At 29.6% G+C, this 18,524-nt stretch overlaps 1 protein-coding gene across 1 annotated transcript in view; it reads right to left on the bottom strand.

The window, feature by feature from the left end:
• Positions 1 to 18,524, bottom strand: part of LOC107456993 (synaptotagmin-15-like) — a 138,677-nt gene that overhangs the window by 59,693 nt on the left and 60,460 nt on the right. The window contains exon 2 of the mRNA XM_043047862.3: positions 8,546 to 8,723. Coding sequence (XP_042903796.1) covers positions 8,546 to 8,723 — 178 coding nt within the window. The remainder of the gene's footprint in view (positions 1 to 8,545; positions 8,724 to 18,524) is intronic.

Genomic DNA, 18,524 nt, shown 5'->3' with positions numbered 1-18,524 from the left:
CCTTTCTCGTCTGGCAAGTCAAGAAAATTGTCTCCCATTTTTGAGCTCTTAAAAGATATAGACAGTTATTTCCAATTATATATTTTTGGAGCGAATAAACTTTTTAATTAAGTCACATAATAGAAGGTTTTCAGTTCAATAATTACGCTCGCTCATAATTTCGATCCCTTGTTCGTTAATGTATTTCTGCAAGCAGTAATTCTGACATAAAAAACAAATAAGTCAAGAATAATGAATTTAGGTTTTATAAATCGAGATACTTGGCTGGTTGCAAAATTCTCTGTCGTATAAACGGGAAAAATCAAAAATGAAAAATTTTTTGGATTTTTTTTAATTACTAAACATGATAATGGATTTTAATAATAAATTATGCTAATAAAAATAATTACGTTAGATATTAACATTTAACTTTTATATGCTAGTTAGTGTTTGTCATAAATGTTATTACTGCTTATAAAATCTGTTAATCTTTTTTTTCCCTCATTACCTTTCCACTGTCATTTTGTTGATACTAAAAAAAATATTCAGGTTTAAAATATATTAATACAGATTGAAAAGTAAGTAATGCAGATAAGTAATCTCATAAAACGTCGAATAGTTTTTCTTTGAAGAAAATTACAGGAAATTCATATGCAGCATAAATATTTAACGCAACAATGGAAGGAAAGATTTGTTAGTTATTATAGAATGTCATTTTGGCGAGAACAAAATATGAAGAAAAATTGTTCCAGAGAAGAAAAAATCGAACTCCAGACAAATTGAAGTTCCAGACAAATGTAAATAGTTCAGACATGAGGCATGGAATGTTTATCATTCTATAAAAGAGCTATAGTTTTTGCTGTCTCTTCCGAATATCTCGATGAAAATAATCTTGATATTATTTAACAGCTATGGTTTACTTTACATTGCTGTAGCGTGTTTTTTATTACTATACTAGCTGAATACCTCTTCTTCGTAAGGGATGAATAAAAAAAGTCAATCAATCAGTACTGAACAATACTACGAAACTGAAAAGAATTATATACCGACACAATTGAAGAGTTTAGTGGAAGAACCAAGTAAGTGACATTAGTAGAGGCATTTAGTTGTGAAAATAGCTTGAAATTGGTGCATTAATAGGGTATGTTTAATTCAACAAAATTATTTTTGTTTTTATTTTAATCTTTAACCAACTAATCCATATTAATTTTTTGCATGCTTGCATGATTTTTATTTTCAAATTAGGCAGTGTTAAATAAAATAAGACAAAGAACTATTAGTCCCTATTCAAATTAATCGGTACTAAAATAGTTTGGAGGCCATTTTTTCCCTTCTTACCCTGATTATTGCGTCCTTGAAAATGTCACTTACCAGGTTTTCCACTAAGATCTTCAATTAATAAAGCTAAAATAATTTCATTTCAATTTATTGATTACTTTTTATGACCCTTCTCTGTGACTTTACCTTTATGATATACGTTACGTACCGGCACTCAGGGTACCGGTACTTTTTTACCGTAAAATATATTTTTTTCTGAACATATTACGGATGGTAATCTGATATACTGTAATTTTTGAAGTAATTATTGCCATGAAATCACTCTAATGAAATAACTTGGCATAAAAATTAAGATCTTATATTTTACCGTGAAAATGGATTTTACTATAATTGGGTTTTACGGATGATGCACCCAAAGTGCCGTTACTTCATACCGTAATTTATTTCGGAATTTCTGTCAATGTAGAACAATTTTCTAGTAAAATGTTTTGTTAAAATTATTTTGACAAAAATTTGAACATAAATTGAGAGCAACTGAAACTTATTTTTATTTATCTATTTATCTTTTTAAGCGTTGGTTTTACAATAATTAGAAACGAAAATCGAAAATTTAAGGAAGGTTCCGAATAAAATAATTGCATCCTCCAACTACCTGCTATTATATCAGCACATGTTTGGAACAAATATTGAAAGTAAGATCTACCCTCATGTTTGCATACAAGACAAATAAGTCAGGATATCTTTTCGATTGTTAACGCAAATAAGAGGACATCAATAAAGTTTCCACTCGTAGCCTAAGTTGTTTGAACTTTTAAAACGAATTTCTTCAAAATTAATTTATTCATACGATTTTCTGTGTATGATTGATGTGATATTCAGGTACCTATATACAATGATTTATTAAATATTTACATAAACTGAAAAGCTCGGAATAGCACTGCATAGTTTAGATTATTGAGTAAATATTTAGAAAAGTAATACTTCAGACGCTTTCAAGAAATTATGAACCAGAAAGATGGAAATTTGATGGTTCATCTCCATCTCGAAACTTTCCAGAAATGTTTATTTTGTGAATGTCTCGTGGAAGAAGTTGCAGAATTGGTGTGTGTTTTGAGATTTAAAAGTCCCCTTCCATAAAATATTCTACCGACATTTTCTTACAAAATGATATTTTTTTTTCAATCACCAAGTCAGTGGTTCCCAATTTTTTCTGTTATGAAATCCTAAATGTTCTTCTTCCTTTTAGTGGAATCCCACTTTCAATCTCTATACATGAAAGAGAAATATCTGGAACAAGAACGTTAGCACAGCAGTCGCACTAGTTCTCGTGGTCCCGTTTTTCAAAAGTATGCTAGTTTTTAAGGAGTGGTTTTTACTGGTATAATATTTTTCGGGCACAGCATCGAAATTTCATTGATGAACAAAAACTAAAATGCAAAAAATTATATCTGGGTACTTGCACTTCAAGAAGAAGATCACGTGACCTATAACGTCAGCAACAGCCAGATCGTTGATAAGCAAAATGGCGTGTTAAAGTTGAGCTTAGCTTCTCCACATAAGTTAGAATGTCAATTAACACGAAGTTAATCCCCGTGGTCCCGTTTTTCAAAAGTTTGCTAATTTTTAAGGAGTGGTTTTTTTCTGGTATAATGCTTTTCGGACGCAGCATCGAAATTTCATTGATGAACAAAAACTAAAATGCAAGAAATTATATCTGGGTACTTTCACTTCAAGAAGATCACGTGATCTATAACGTCAGCAACAGCCAGATCGTTGATAAGCAAAATGGCGTGTTAAAGTTGAGCTTAGCTTCTCCGCATAAGTTAGAATGTCAATTAACGCGAAGTTAATCCCCGTGGTTCCGTTTTTCAAAAGTTTGCTAATTTTTAACGAGTGTTTTTTTTCTGGTATAATGTTTTCGGGCACAGCATCGAAATTTCATTGATGAACAAAAACTAAGACGTAAAAAATTATATCAGGGTACTAGCATTTCAGGAAGAAGATCACATGACCTATAACGTCAGCAACAGCCGATCGTTGATAATCAAAATGGCGTGTTAAAGTTGAGCTTAGCTTCTCCACATAAGTTCGAATGTCAATTAACACGAAGTTAATCCCCGTGGTCCTGTTTTTCAAAAGTTTGCTAATTTTTAAGGAGTGGTTTTTTTCTGGTATAATGCTTTTCGGATGCAGCATCGAAATTTCATTGATGAACAAAAACTAAAATGCAAGAAATTATATCTGGGTACTTTCACTTCAAGAAGATCACGTGATCTATAACGTCAGCAACAGCCAGATCGTTGATAAGCAAAATGGCGTGTTAAAGTTGAGCTTAGCTTCTCCACATAAGTTAGAATGTCAATTAACGCGAAGTTAATCCCCGTGGTTCCGTTTTTCAAAAGTTTGCTAATTTTTAACGAGTGTTTTTTTTCTGGTATAATGTTTTCGGGCACAGCATCGAAATTTCATTGATGAACAAAAACTAAGACGTAAAAAATTATATCTGGGTACTAGCACTTCAGGAAGAAGATCACATGACCTATAACGTCAGCAACAGCCGATCGTTGATAATCAAAATGGCGTGTTAAAGTTGAGCTTAGCTTCTCCACATAAGTTCGAATGTCAATTAACACGAAGTTAATCCCCGTGGTCCTGTTTTTCAAAAGTTTGCTAATTTTTAAGGAGTGGTTTTTTTCTGGTATAATGCTTTTCGGATGCAGCATCGAAATTTCATTGATGAACAAAAACTAAAATGCAAGAAATTATATCTGGGTACTTTCACTTCAAGAAGATCACGTGATCTATAACGTCAGCAACAGCCAGATCGTTGATAAGCAAAATGGCGTGTTAAAGTTGAGCTTAGCTTCTCCACATAAGTTAGAATGTCAATTAACGCGAAGTTAATCCCCGTGGTTCCGTTTTTCAAAAGTTTGCTAATTTTTAACGAGTGTTTTTTTTCTGGTATAATGTTTTCGGGCACAGCATCGAAATTTCATTGATGAACAAAAACTAAGACGTAAAAAATTATATCTGGGTACTAGCACTTCAGGAAGAAGATCACATGACCTATAACGTCAGCAACAGCCGATCGTTGATAATCAAAATGGCGTGTTAAAGTTGAGCTTAGCTTCTCCACATAAGTTCGAATGTCAATTAACACGAAGTTAATCCCCGTGGTCCTGTTTTTCAAAAGTTTGCTAATTTTTAAGGAGTGGTTTTTTTCTGGTATAATGCTTTTCGGATGCAGCATCGAAATTTCATTGATGAACAAAAACTAAAATGCAAGAAATTATATCTGGGTACTTTCACTTCAAGAAGATCACGTGATCTATAACGTCAGCAACAGCTAGATCGTTGATAAGCAAAATGGCGTGTTAAAGTTGAGCTTAGCTTCTCCACATAAGTTAGAATGTCAATTAACGCGAAGTTAATCCCCGTGGTTCCGTTTTTCAAAAGTTTGCTAATTTTTAACGAGTGTTTTTTTTCTGGTATAATGTTTTCGGGCACAGCATCGAAATTTCATTGATGAACAAAAACTAAGACGTAAAAAATTATATCTGGGTACTAGCACTTCAGGAAGAAGATCACATGACCTATAACGTCAGCAACAGCCGATCGTTGATAATCAAAATGGCGTGTTAAAGTTGAGCTTAGCTTCTCCACATAAGTTCGAATGTCAATTAACACGAAGTTAATCCCCGTGGTCCTGTTTTTCAAAAGTTTGCTAATTTTTAAGGAGTGGTTTTTTTCTGGTATAATGCTTTTCGGATGCAGCATCGAAATTTCATTGATGAACAAAAACTAAAATGCAAGAAATTATATCTGGGTACTTTCACTTCAAGAAGATCACGTGATCTATAACGTCAGCAACAGCCAGATCGTTGATAAGCAAAATGGCGTGTTAAAGTTGAGCTTAGCTTCTCCACATAAGTTAGAATGTCAATTAACGCGAAGTTAATCCCCGTGGTTCCGTTTTTCAAAAGTTTGCTAATTTTTAACGAGTGTTTTTTTTCTGGTATAATGTTTTCGGGCACAGCATCGAAATTTCATTGATGAACAAAAACTAAGACGTAAAAAATTATATCTGGGTACTAGCACTTCAGGAAGAAGATCACATGACCTATAACGTCAGCAACAGCCGATCGTTGATAATCAAAATGGCGTGTTAAAGTTGAGCTTAGCTTCTCCACATAAGTTCGAATGTCAATTAACACGAAGTTAATCCCCGTGGTCCTGTTTTTCAAAAGTTTGCTAATTTTTAAGGAGTGGTTTTTTTCTGGTATAATGCTTTTCGGATGCAGCATCGAAATTTCATTGATGAACAAAAACTAAAATGCAAGAAATTATATCTGGGTACTTTCACTTCAAGAAGATCACGTGATCTATAACGTCAGCAACAGCCAGATCGTTGATAAGCAAAATGGCGTGTTAAAGTTGAGCTTAGCTTCTCCGCATAAGTTAGAATGTCAATTAACGCGAAGTTAATCCCCGTGGTTCCGTTTTTCAAAAGTTTGCTAATTTTTAACGAGTGTTTTTTTTCTGGTATAATGTTTTCGGGCACAGCATTGAAATTTCATTGATGAACAAAAACTAAGACGTAAAAAATTATATCTGGGTACTAGCACTTCAGGAAGAAGATCACATGACCTATAACGTCAGCAACAGCCGATCGTTGATAATCAAAATGGCGTGTTAAAGTTGAGCTTAGCTTCTTCGCATAAGTTAGAATGTCAATTAACGTGAAGCTAATTAAATACAGCGCCGTATTGCACATCAAATTTGCTGAAATTTAATACTTTCTTTAATACTTTTAATGCTTTCTTCGACTTCTTTTACTTAACTTACTTAACGTTAGTAAATTTGAATGTTGTTGTTTTTGACGTATGCCTGTTTAGGCAGAGGGGGTGCGATTGTTCTTGTTTTTCAGTGGCGCCATCTATGGCCAAGAATTCGACAGTAGTAATTTTGAATGTAGCAGTGATATATTTTTGTTTCGTGTATCTGGCAACTTCGATGCATAATTAGTATGCCTGTCTTCATGCCAGTCTTTGTGTTAAGAAAGAAATATATAGTGAAAGAATTGAAATGTTTGTGAGAGAATCAATGTTAAAGAATATAAAATGCGTCACTTAAGAGAATTAAGGTTTGACGGGTTTGGTTTACTCGAAATAGAATGAAAAGAACAGTTACTAGCGTAAACGAATGCTACGAACCAATCAGGATTGGGATACCTGCACTACGTCATTTGTAGGTATCCGATTAAAACGTGAGGTCTCGTGAAAGCAGCAGAGGAACCAATGGAACAATTTAATTATCCTTAAAACACGATAAACTCACAGTCTAATGGTAGAAGTAAAACCCGCTAGAAACAAATATACAGGCTAACGTAAGTTATAGGAAATTTAGGAAATAATATATGTGACTGTAATATTAAACTGGACATGCTTATTTATATTCGCCCAAACGGCATTTCAACTTAATAGCTTTTAAATTTATGGATATATTACTTTAATTTAAATTCTAATAAACATTTTAATACTAATTATAAATAATAATAACTAATTGTTCACATCTTTTCTGATCTCGAATTTTAGATTCTCAAAATTTTCATTATTATCTTTTAATTGAAAACATAATTAACAAATCATATATATCATTATCATTACCATAAATATCATGATCATTAAGAAATCAGTACGTATTGTTTATTAGTACTATAAAGACAATTTCACCTAAAAGTGATTTACTTAGGTTTCTGGCTACCGATAATATTCATAGATGCATCGAATGTGATAATATCTGAAATGTTACACAAAGTGACATTTATTGAATGCAATATTATTCTGAATGTTGCTACATTTTATTGGGGTAAAAAAAATATTGATAATGTAGGGAGAGTAGAAATCGACAATTCCAACGTTTATCTAAAGGTACCTCAAGATTGAATCGAGTTAGCATGTCCTATATACTAGTGAACTGATGTTTAATAATCAAAGTGGTAGTTACGCCACAATACTCTCCCACCAGAATTTTATCAGGGATAGAATTCGATGAACGGATACCACTAGTTGCCGTATCTGTGAAAAACCGGGAGAGCTGTGTTAAGCTCACCGGATTTTGAGCACTTGTGGTGAGAGCTGTACTATTTTCACCGAGTTTTGAGTGTTTGTTGCGAGAGTTGTATTAAGCACACGGCTGTGTGTGGTCTTCCCTGTGTTGCTATTAGCAGTCAAGTGTGTGCAGGATCCCGTTGTGTGTAAATTAGACTGAGTTGCAAATGCGCGAGGATGACGAGGACACATTCACAAACAGCAAGTCAACTTCTCCTTGTGTACCATCCATCGAAGAAAGCGCAGTCATATAGCGGCCGCAGCCCACCAATGGAGGGAAATACGTTATCGACAATGTCAACCATTATCTAGCAAGAGATACCCCATGATAGAATCGAGTTAGCATGCCTTATATTTTAGTGAACTGATGTTTAATAATAGTAGTTGTAGTTACGCCGCAATACGTCCGGGTCACCAATGTGGGGAGAGTAGAAATCGATAATGCCAACGTTCTTCTATCTAAAGATACTTCAAGATTGAATCGAGTTAGCACGTCTTATATACTTGTGAATTGATGTTTAATGATCGTAGTGGTAGTTACGCCACAATACCAATGTAGATATTAGATTAATAAGGAAAGTATCGCAATACATTTGTGATAATGCATTACGTTATTAAGTTTTGTACTCATTAGCTATGGGTCTAATGTTGTGGGTGATAACTCGAAAAAGCAGTAGCTAAGAGAGCCATTTTATGGTCTTTAAACCAATAAGTAGAAGGAGAGAGTTTGAGTACCAACAGTGATAAGAAGACTCAAATGTACATAAACACACACAAATGCCCCTAACGTACAAATATATATATATATATATATATATATATATATATATATATATATATATATATATATATATATATATATATATATATATATATATATATATATATATATATATATATATATATATATATATATATATATATATCTGAGTGCATACATTTAGGCAGCATTTAAGTCTCAACTGCTTGGTCTCACTATTAAGAAAAAGAAGAGCTTTTATTTCAAAAATATTTTCTCTAGGCTTAAAAAAAGTTAAAAAAAAAATTGGTTGACAAGCTAAAGTCTATTTTAATTTCCGTAAAAATAGTCTATTTTAATTCACTACAATAAGCTATTCAGTTCTTACGTTTCTCTAAGTTGAGGTTCAATAAAAAAAAATATATATATAAATGCTTACGTGGCGCTGAATATCGATGCTTGAGAACATCTTGATGCCCTCTTTCTGTTAATACTGTTTTCTGGAATGTCTTCATAGACAGAACTGCGCCTTCTGCACCGGTAAAGTGTGTATGCCAATGGTAAAAGTAGAAGCAATGCAACTCCTCCGGCAAGAAGCGTCACGTGCAACGCATCATCTGAAAAAGTAATATTGTATCATTTCTTGTTTTTAGAACAAAAATATATCACAGAATTATGTGAAATTGACAAATGTCAGCCAAACTTTTCTTATCTGCTGCTAATTTCTATATTTTGTTGCAAGTTTTTTAAAGAAAAACCATTATCCCTGTTTGCATCTAAGTGCACGCCAGATGTATGCCATACTACCAGCGCGAACGTACATCAACATCACCAACTTTCGAAGTGACGTTGTACAGCCTCTTATTTGCCTTTATTCGTATTAACAGCAATAATCAATTAACAAGCAGCAAGAAGTAATAAAACTGTTATTTAGAAATTGTAGTAAATACAAGTCTTTCTGTTCGCATTTAAAGAAACTGATAAAAGAATAATAAATATTGTTTCTTGCAGACAATTTTCTTCTACAGCGAAAAAGAAGTAAAAAAAAATCTTTATCTCGATTTTTAATCTTGATCTTGATTTATCTTGATTTTTTAAAGTCATGTCTGCGTAAGAAGCGCCTTTTTTTAGTGGAGCAATCAAATCCAATGCTCTGGCAACGTCATATAGTTCTTTTTCAAGAACGAACGTTCTCCTTGTTCATCGAAATAAGTAGTCAAGTCTAGGAATCCAGTAAAACTTCGAAAGTTTAATTTCTTTTTTTTTAAGAATTCTTTAATATATATCGCAAAAGATAGCCCGAATTAAGTTTCTGTCTGACGTGTTTTTCTTTTAAAAGTTTTTATATTGTTTTGAAAGCATATTTGTATAATTTGATAACGAAATCAAACAGTCGCGGATTAGATCCTATACCGAAATTAGTTTTTTTTTTTTTAACTTGCAATGGAGTATAGATATTCGTTTGCACGAGTAATTAAACCTGTCCTGAAAATTGACAATGGACACAATTTTATGAGGTTTTTAAAATAATTACTTCTGGTTTTCTGACAAGTTTTAGAACAAAACTCACGATAATAGTTTTCTGATTGAAGAGACATTTGCTTTGTCGATTGTTTGTTTCAAGAATTTCTCAGACAGGCAAAAATAATTTATTTAATAAAAAGCTAGAAAATTGCCTGGAACACCGGTTATGTAAATGGAGGAGATGAATGAATGATAGGGGGTAAATGAATGGAATGTTATGAATGTAGAATTACAAGAAGTAATTATTAGGCAAAATAAATTATTTCTTCTAATTCTACAATTTTAGGGAAAATATGTTTCCACAATTTCTGGTATCCTAGAAATTTCTTGAGGAGAAAAACATTATTGAAGAAACAATTATTTCGCCCATAATTTCTTTCAAGAACTTATCGGTCTTTCAAAAATCTTGATTTAAAATACCTAGAAAATTACCATGGTGGCCAAGTGTTTCCAACTTGTGATAATATTTAGAGGAGAGGAAACGAACTACAGCCAAATAATTCATTTCTAATATTTTTTATAACCAGCGTTAAGCATCTGACTCATTTCTGAGTTTACGACTATCAAAGTTCAACTCAGTTGCTCTGTATGTTTGAAATAAACCCAGAAGACAAGGGAACATATGAATCACGTATTGGGACAAACTAGCTTTTCAGGGTGGTCTTTTTGATGGAACTAATTCGCATTTACGTTACATGGAGAGAAAGCTTCGAAAACCTTCTACGGTAAGGATATTCTGACTCATGTACCGTCTACCACTGAGGATATTTTACGTAAGCATTGTGGTTGGGGTGAGTCGGAAGCAGAATTGACAAAGTAGTACTTCTAAGGTTATCTGATACGACGTGCTTATTTCTTTATAGATATCTTTTCAAAATGTGTCACAATAAACTAAGTAATTAAATATCAACGGTAATTGAATGAAGAAAAAGTTTTGTACTGAAAAGAAAAAAATAATGGATAAATGGTATTAATTCTTTAAGACTTAAAATTATCACCAATGTTTGAACAAATTGATGCCAATGATAATTAATTTTGATAAAAGCTACTAATCAGAGTAAAGTACTAGGCTATGTACAAAATGCAAAATTAATGGAGAAATATTACTCATTCGTTTAAGAAAGTGGAAAAAAATCGTCAATTTATTATTGACGTCAATGTTTAACTGAGCTGTGCTGACTCAGGAGATAGAGCATTCGCCTTTCAATGAAGTGACCCGGGTTCGAATCCCAGGGATGACTGGCCGATACGAATTTCACACCCGCTTTTCAACCGACCACAGAGCTGACGCAAATTATCCTCAGTGGTAGACGGATCATGGGTTAGAGTCCCCTTGCCTTCTGGCTAACCGTGAGAGATTTTCGTGGAGGTTTCCATGTAACGCAAATGAGGGTTAGTTCACTCAAAAAATCCTCCAAGAAGGCAAATTTCCCCCACTACTTGATCCAGGAGTTTCTTAGTCTTCTGGGTTAGGTTCAAAATTATAAGACTACGGAATTTAACTTTAGTTGTCTTAAACCCAAAATTGTGTCGGCTGTTCAACGACGGTTATAAAATAAAATAAAATGATGCTTGACTAATTTTGGCTATAGGAACTAATTAAAATAAAATTTAATGAGCTGTGTAAGAAAAATCAAATCTAAGGGAGAAATGTATTCTTCGTTATGGAATGGCAAGAAGTCATTTTTCTATTATTGGCGCCACTGATGTTTAATTTTGGTAATAAATATTACTGGCTTCATGGTAATGTAGCTTGATTTTGGTAAATTTTAAACATCATGAGTTGCCTCGAGCAACAGCATTATGCCAAATGATACTGATCAGAATTAATCTTTATTCTGATGGGATGACATACTAAATACGTGTTTGCTTAATCTAATAACGTAAAGCCGCTAAGAAGAGCAACAAATAATAATAAAGAAAAATATTGGAATTATTTCAGCGTTATTGTGTCGGTATTTGTCTTACAGTTTTGTGCTCGATTTTGTAATGTTGTTCAGTACTGATTTATTGATGCAAAAATTTCACCCAGTACGAAGTACTTCAGTACAGTTCGAAGTGCATTCAGCTAGTATTCTAATGTTTAAGGGAGATCTGTTTTTCAGTATTTAAATATTCTGATAAGTTCTTGAACGAAACAGTGGGTGAGATTATTGCCTATTTATTGAAGGCGTTATTTATTGACAGCTATTTTGTTTATTGTTTGTTTCAATAATCTGTCATTGTTTCAAAAATCATAATTTAAAGTGAAAGAACAATGAAACTTAACAATGTCACATTGGCATAGTTTTTCCTTTTTAATAAGAGAAATGAGTGAATAAACGAAGCATATGAATACAAAGAATTTCAATTAAATAATTCATTCTTAATTAATTAACAGATAATACAATCTGATGAAATAACTTATCTCTTTACATATAATTACTTTACAAAACAAATAATTACTTACTTAGTTTCCCAAAATAATTATCTCTTAATGAGGTGATTGAAAAAATAAATACTTCTTTTTAACTAAGTTAAATTAATCTATTAGTTAAGCGAAATTATGCATAAATCAAATAATTTTTTCAATTGTATAATTTTTAGTATTACACAATTTAGTTTAATTATTAGATTAATTTAACTTATTTAATTAATAATGTTTTATTGATTGAATCGACTTGATTGATATCATTTGACTGATATCATTTGATTGATATCATTTGATTGTTTGACAGGAACTTAACTTGAAATATGATTATCTACAAATAAATATAATGCACAAATTTAAATATTATTTTACTATTATTTTACTATGAGATAAAATCAATATATAGTAATAATCTATTAAATTCACCCCCACAAGCTTGCGCATATATATTTATGAACCTGAGAAATTTTATTTAGAGTCTTTCGGTTCTCTTATACAAAAAAATAAGGTAAAAAGAATTACCTGTGACATTTTATCTATCCAACAACAATGTTAGGGCAATTTACATAAAAAAATAAATTTATGAGTTGACAAGTAATAATACAAAAGCCTCTTGTCGTCTATTTTGAAATATACATTACCCTTTTCAATATTCTCAAACCCTAATAGAAGAGTGTTATAAATTGCATTTTCTTTATCCCTTTGTTTATGTGTTTAGAAATTTAAGATATAAAATGTTTGAATTGATAATGGAAATGCCAGGTTATTTTGGTTGCTTTATAATCTGTACTAGACATTATTTTCAACAATGGTTTCCACAAAAAGAATAAAAATAAAAAATAAGTATCTTTGAAAAATTATAATAATCTCGAGAGCAGAACAAAACAATTTTTTTTTCTTTTATCATCAGAGAATATATATTATTTCACTTATGAGTGTGCATCAATATTTCATAATTTAATTTATAAAAAAGTGCGTATATCTGTTAGCGAATAAAAGTGAAGTCTTATTTCAAATGTATAGGCAAATAGTGTGTAAAAACAATCGATTTTTCTAATTTATCCTATTTATAGGATATATCCTATTTATTTTAACTTCATGTAATGATAAATCTGGTTATTATTAATACTAACCTGTCAAAATTAATAATAACCGGTCCTTTTGGTCAAGTGAGAAATAAAAAGGAGAGATTTCTATATTGGGATCTGCGGCAGAATAATTGCCAAGTTTTGGCAACAACCAGGCAGCTGCCCGCGAGACACTTAAAAAAAAAAAAAGAATCACAGAAAGAGACCAACTCGAAGGGGTTCACCCGTACTCTTATCAACCCTGGGTAAAAATCCAAGGTTTTTATTTTTTATTATTATTTTTTTTTATTTTTAATTTTTTAAAATTTTTTTATTTTTATTTATTTATTATTTTTAAATTTCCAGTTTAAAATAAATTTGGTGACTCGGCTATTGTAGTTGGCGTGGTAGATCACGATACGGAAATATCCCCAATAAAAACGCGAAAGAATGACATTGACCTAACTTCACCGGTTATTATAAATAATAACCGGTTTATGTGATCCATTCGCTTAAATTATTCACTTTAACCGCTCTATTCGGTTAACATTAATATTGACCGGTTGTAATTAATTATTATTATTATTATTATTACTATTAGTGATTATTAATAATCGACTATTCACATTTGACCGTAACATATCTACTAATTAATAATGGAAAAGCATTTTCTTATGGTTAATAAAAACATCCAATAGCGCCTCATTTCTCTAAATGAATAATATTGTAAATTAATACGCGACTTTATGTAAAATCGGTTATGGCAATTATTAAAAACTATTACCGAGAATGATATCTATTTCTAATATTCTTCGTGAATTATCCCTGTGATTTGCAGCATTGGTAATTACAGAAAGGTGACCTGTTTCGTAAAGAAAATAGAGAGAAAAATGTTGAAGTATCGTGTCTGCTATCTATATGAATTATTTCTATTGGGTTTATCTATGGGAATCAGCAGAAATTGTGTCCTATCTCGTGAAGGAAATAAGACAAGAAAATGTTAAAGGATTGTGTATTAAATGTGTTCAACGTAGTTTGCTCAGAAATGAAGTGTCTTTGGGTGCTTTTGTAGGAAACAGCATGTAAATGATCAGCTTAATGCACATAGGATCTTGAATTTAAGTTAGAATTTTTGGAAATTATTATAACCACTATTGGGTTAAAAAAACTTAATAAAAATTTCTTTTTCTTCGGAATTTTAAATAATAATTATATTAAGTTTAAATGAATTTCATCCGTAAAGAATTTTGTCATTTAATTTTAATTCGACATTTCTTTCTTTTTTTTTGAACGATTTTCTAACAAAAACTGATAATCATCTAAAAAAAATTTCGTTGAAAACACAAACAAATTTCTAAAAAAAGTTTTCATTTGAATTTTAAAAAACATTTGTGAATTTTTAAAATTAAAGTAAAGAAGCTAATTTTTCATAAAAAAATAGATAAAGCTGTTTGAGCATATTAATTAATTATTTACATACGTAATTCTTATTTTTTATTTTTAGGATACTAAAATGTGAACTTTATTATTTTTTTTACATAAATACAGTTGAAATAAATTTAACTTAAATGACAAAAATAGGATGCCAATTTTCAAAAATAAGAGCATACGTTGTTTTAAATTTTTTTTTCGTAAACAACAAACATATCGAACACAGAATGTTAAATAAATAGAGCAAACAGTGAAAAAAGGAGAAACAAACATTATGTAAAAAAAAAAAGGAAACTAAACTCTTAGGCTATCAATTCAAATTTTGCAAGAAGATATGAATGCAAACGAAACAAATCCAGCTGAAAATAAATATCCAGCTTGCTTTTGTTTCTTTAAGAAAGAAAAATACTTTTGAAAACCATTAATTCAGCTTTTTCGAAAAATGAAAAATCTTAAAAATCCATTGAGGATTACCGATTACCTAGTTTCTGAAATATTTAAATTTCTATTTTTCAATATTTCACTGTTTTATTTCAAAACAGAAATTATTAAAGTTTGGTGGTGTTTATTATTCTAAAAATAATGATATTAATAATGATCTAAAATAATAATATTAATAATGATCTAAAAATGATGATATTATAATGATAATCTAAAAATAATGATTTGATTTGAAATTTAAAATAAACCAATAATAGACTTAAGCAAACAATAGCTGAAATTAATGCATTCAACGACAATTTATGTTTTGAAGTTCTATATATATAAAATTTAAAAGAATATGAAAAAAGTATATTAACAGTTATTTAAGTTATTAAACTGAAAGCTTTGAAATATTGAAACTTTTGATTAAATTTACTTTTTAATTTAATATTTTTTACTAAATGTGGGGTAATAAGAACTACAAATTTGAAAATTAGAATTTCTATTAAATCGTTGCTATATGAACGCAAAAATTATCAAATGACTGATTTAAATACCGTATTTTTTGCTTTTTAATACCAGAATCATAGTTTTTTGCACTTATTAATTTTTTTAAATCAGAAATTCCATTACCGTAGAGCACGCTAATTTTGCTAGAATTCTTTTCTCTGTGTTTTGAAATAGTTTCCTTTGAGAAAAAGATATGTAAACAAAATGTTCAGTTTTGGCTGAAATATTTTCGATTATATGCGATAAAACAAAAGTATTTTTCACTGTATCATTAATTGATTTTCCAGCTTTAAATTTAAATGCAAAGAGTTATTTCGAGAAGTATTTTTAAGGAAATGTTTGCAAAGGGAATACAAATTTGCAATTCGAAGTATTCTTTGAACTCGAATCTCTTTCACAGAGATCTCTTTTTAATCTCTTTTTATTTTTCATTTGATGAATAAATGAAACTTACCGTTTAAAAGGTAGAAATTTATTTCGCTCCTTCTTATTTCAAAAATCACTGAAAATTCCAACATTTTATGAATAAAAATCCTGTAACTTCCCCTCTCAATGTGTTATTACGCTTCAAAGGATTTGAATATTTATTTCTTTGAAAGCTAACGATGTTTAAAAATAAAAATTCTGAATTGCAAATTTCAAGAGTAAGACTTATGAGTTTGTGTGGTTATGAAACTTGTTATGAATGCTCATTTGTTAGAGCTAAAGATAAAAGAAAAACAAAAAGATATATTTCCAGTAAATTGTTGTAATTTTTCCTTTTAACATCCGACCACATAAATTTCATTTTATAAAATATTATTTTTAAATATATACCTACTGCTAATTAGACTTAAAAAATGCAATTATTCGTAATTTTGGGCAGAATTTTAATTGCGTGTTCTATTTTATTAAACAAACGCTACACTTAAAAAAACGTTATTTAGAATTAATATTAGCATTTAAGAATTCAAATATAATTGCTGCAAAAATAATTTCAGATCTGAATTCTTAGAAGCATTCAATAAATGAAAATTGAATTCAGTTTTAATTGGGGTTCATTTTTCTCGTTATCAAATCTGCATTAGTTTCTCATAATTAAGCTTCAAACCTTCATTATAAACAAAATAAAAGTTGGTCAGCATTTATGTGTATATAGCTATCAGAATATATATATTAATTAATGCTTATTTCCGGAGATTTGTTTACATACTCTGAATAGATTACATTACATTTGATCCATACAATGCAAATTAACAGATGATTTATGCATTTAGAGTGTATATATCCCTTTATTAATTGTTTTTTTTAATAATGTTATGCCGATTAATTGTTTAGTGATAACATTAATGTAACGATTCGAATAGAAATGAATTCATAGAAATGCAACCAGATTACGTAACGGTATTAATTTAAAATATTATTACTCATAATAAAACTAACTACTGGTTAGTTATTACTATTCATATTTAATACTAAAACAAAAATAAAAAATACTCACAATAATAAACAAATTAATTATAACAAGAAATTATTTTATAATAATAAGAATTAAAAGTTAATCTATAACAAAAGCATCCCAAATAAATATATTTGTGATTAAATATAAAAAAAAGATTGTATATGTAATTGATGACTATTTATGAAAATAATGAATGAAATGCCATTTCTAATAATTAAAAACAACTTTCAAACACCAGAACCGAAGTTTTTTTTTAAAAAAAGCAAATATAACCACTAACATAATGATATTTATTACATACTAGCTTTATATATAATTTTATACTTTATTGTGCATGTAAATGTATCTTTTTATTAATGAAGTACCATGAATTAAATATAATAAATAATTTTGTAAAATGTAAAACAATATTAAATTTATAGTTTTCTTAAAACCATTTTATATACATCTTACACGCATAAAAATGATTTAAAATTTACAGAAATACTGCTATCTTTGATCTTTATTGAATACTTTTAACTAAAAAGACTTAATAGAAGGAATTTTCTAGTCTTGGAAAAGATAATTGCTGAGAGACTCTATTCCAACTCATTAAACTAGTTTCAGTTAGACGAGAAAAGTTTCAACTGAAATCTTTAATTGCGTACTGATAATTTTCACTCTATCCTTTTTCTCCATCAGCTACACATTTGCATTATTCTGAAATCTCAAGGGAAGCCTTTGTTAAAAGATAGTCAAGCATGAGACAGTTTGATATCGGATGAAACGGGAAAAGATTTTAGGAAAACTTTTAATTTAATTTAGTTATTTTTAGTTAATGGTTGATAAAAAAAAAGTGTTATGGACATTAAGGAAGAATAAAACAAACTAGAACTAATTGTGTATTGTAGTGTTAATCAAAATAAATTTATTTTAATTAGAAATAGCACTATTCCATTATTAGATATAATTGACTATATTGTTGAAACAGAAACTAGTAATGTTCTAAAATAAGATATAATTATGTAAAGTATAGTTAAGGAAAATAAATTTATTTTGATTACAAATGGAACTGTTCCAAAATTAGTTATAATTAACTCTGTTATTGTTCACACAGGATCTAAACGTCTAAAATTAAATAAAATTATGTATGGTATTGTTAATGAAAATAAATTTAATATAATTATAAATAAATTTATATATACTAATTAACTATGCCATTGTTCAAAAAGGAACTAGTAATATTGTAAGATTAAAAATAATTTTGAATGGTATAGGTTATGAAAATAAATTTATTTTGATTACCGATAGAACTGTTCCAAAATTATTTATAATTAACTCTGTTATTGTTCAAACAGGATCTAGTAACGTTAATTATATATAATTACGTATGTTAATGAAAATAAATTTATTTCAATTATAAATAAATTTTGATATAATTAACTATGTCATTGTTCAAAAAGGAACTAGTAATATTGTAAGATTAAAAATAATTTTGAATGGTATAGGTTATGAAAATAAATTTATTTCGATTACCGATATAACTGTTCCAAAATTATTTATAATTAACTCTGTTATTGTTCAAACAGGATTTAGTAACGTTAATTATATATAATTATGTATGGTACTGTTA

The sequence above is a fragment of the Parasteatoda tepidariorum genome, chromosome 10 (assembly GCF_982258835.1).
Source record: "Parasteatoda tepidariorum strain Cologne lab strain chromosome 10, Ptep-v5.0, whole genome shotgun sequence".
NCBI lineage: Eukaryota > Metazoa > Arthropoda > Arachnida > Araneae > Theridiidae > Parasteatoda > Parasteatoda tepidariorum.
The sequence above is the reverse complement of the archived record's forward strand: the minus strand, read 5'-3'. Positions and strand labels throughout refer to the sequence as shown.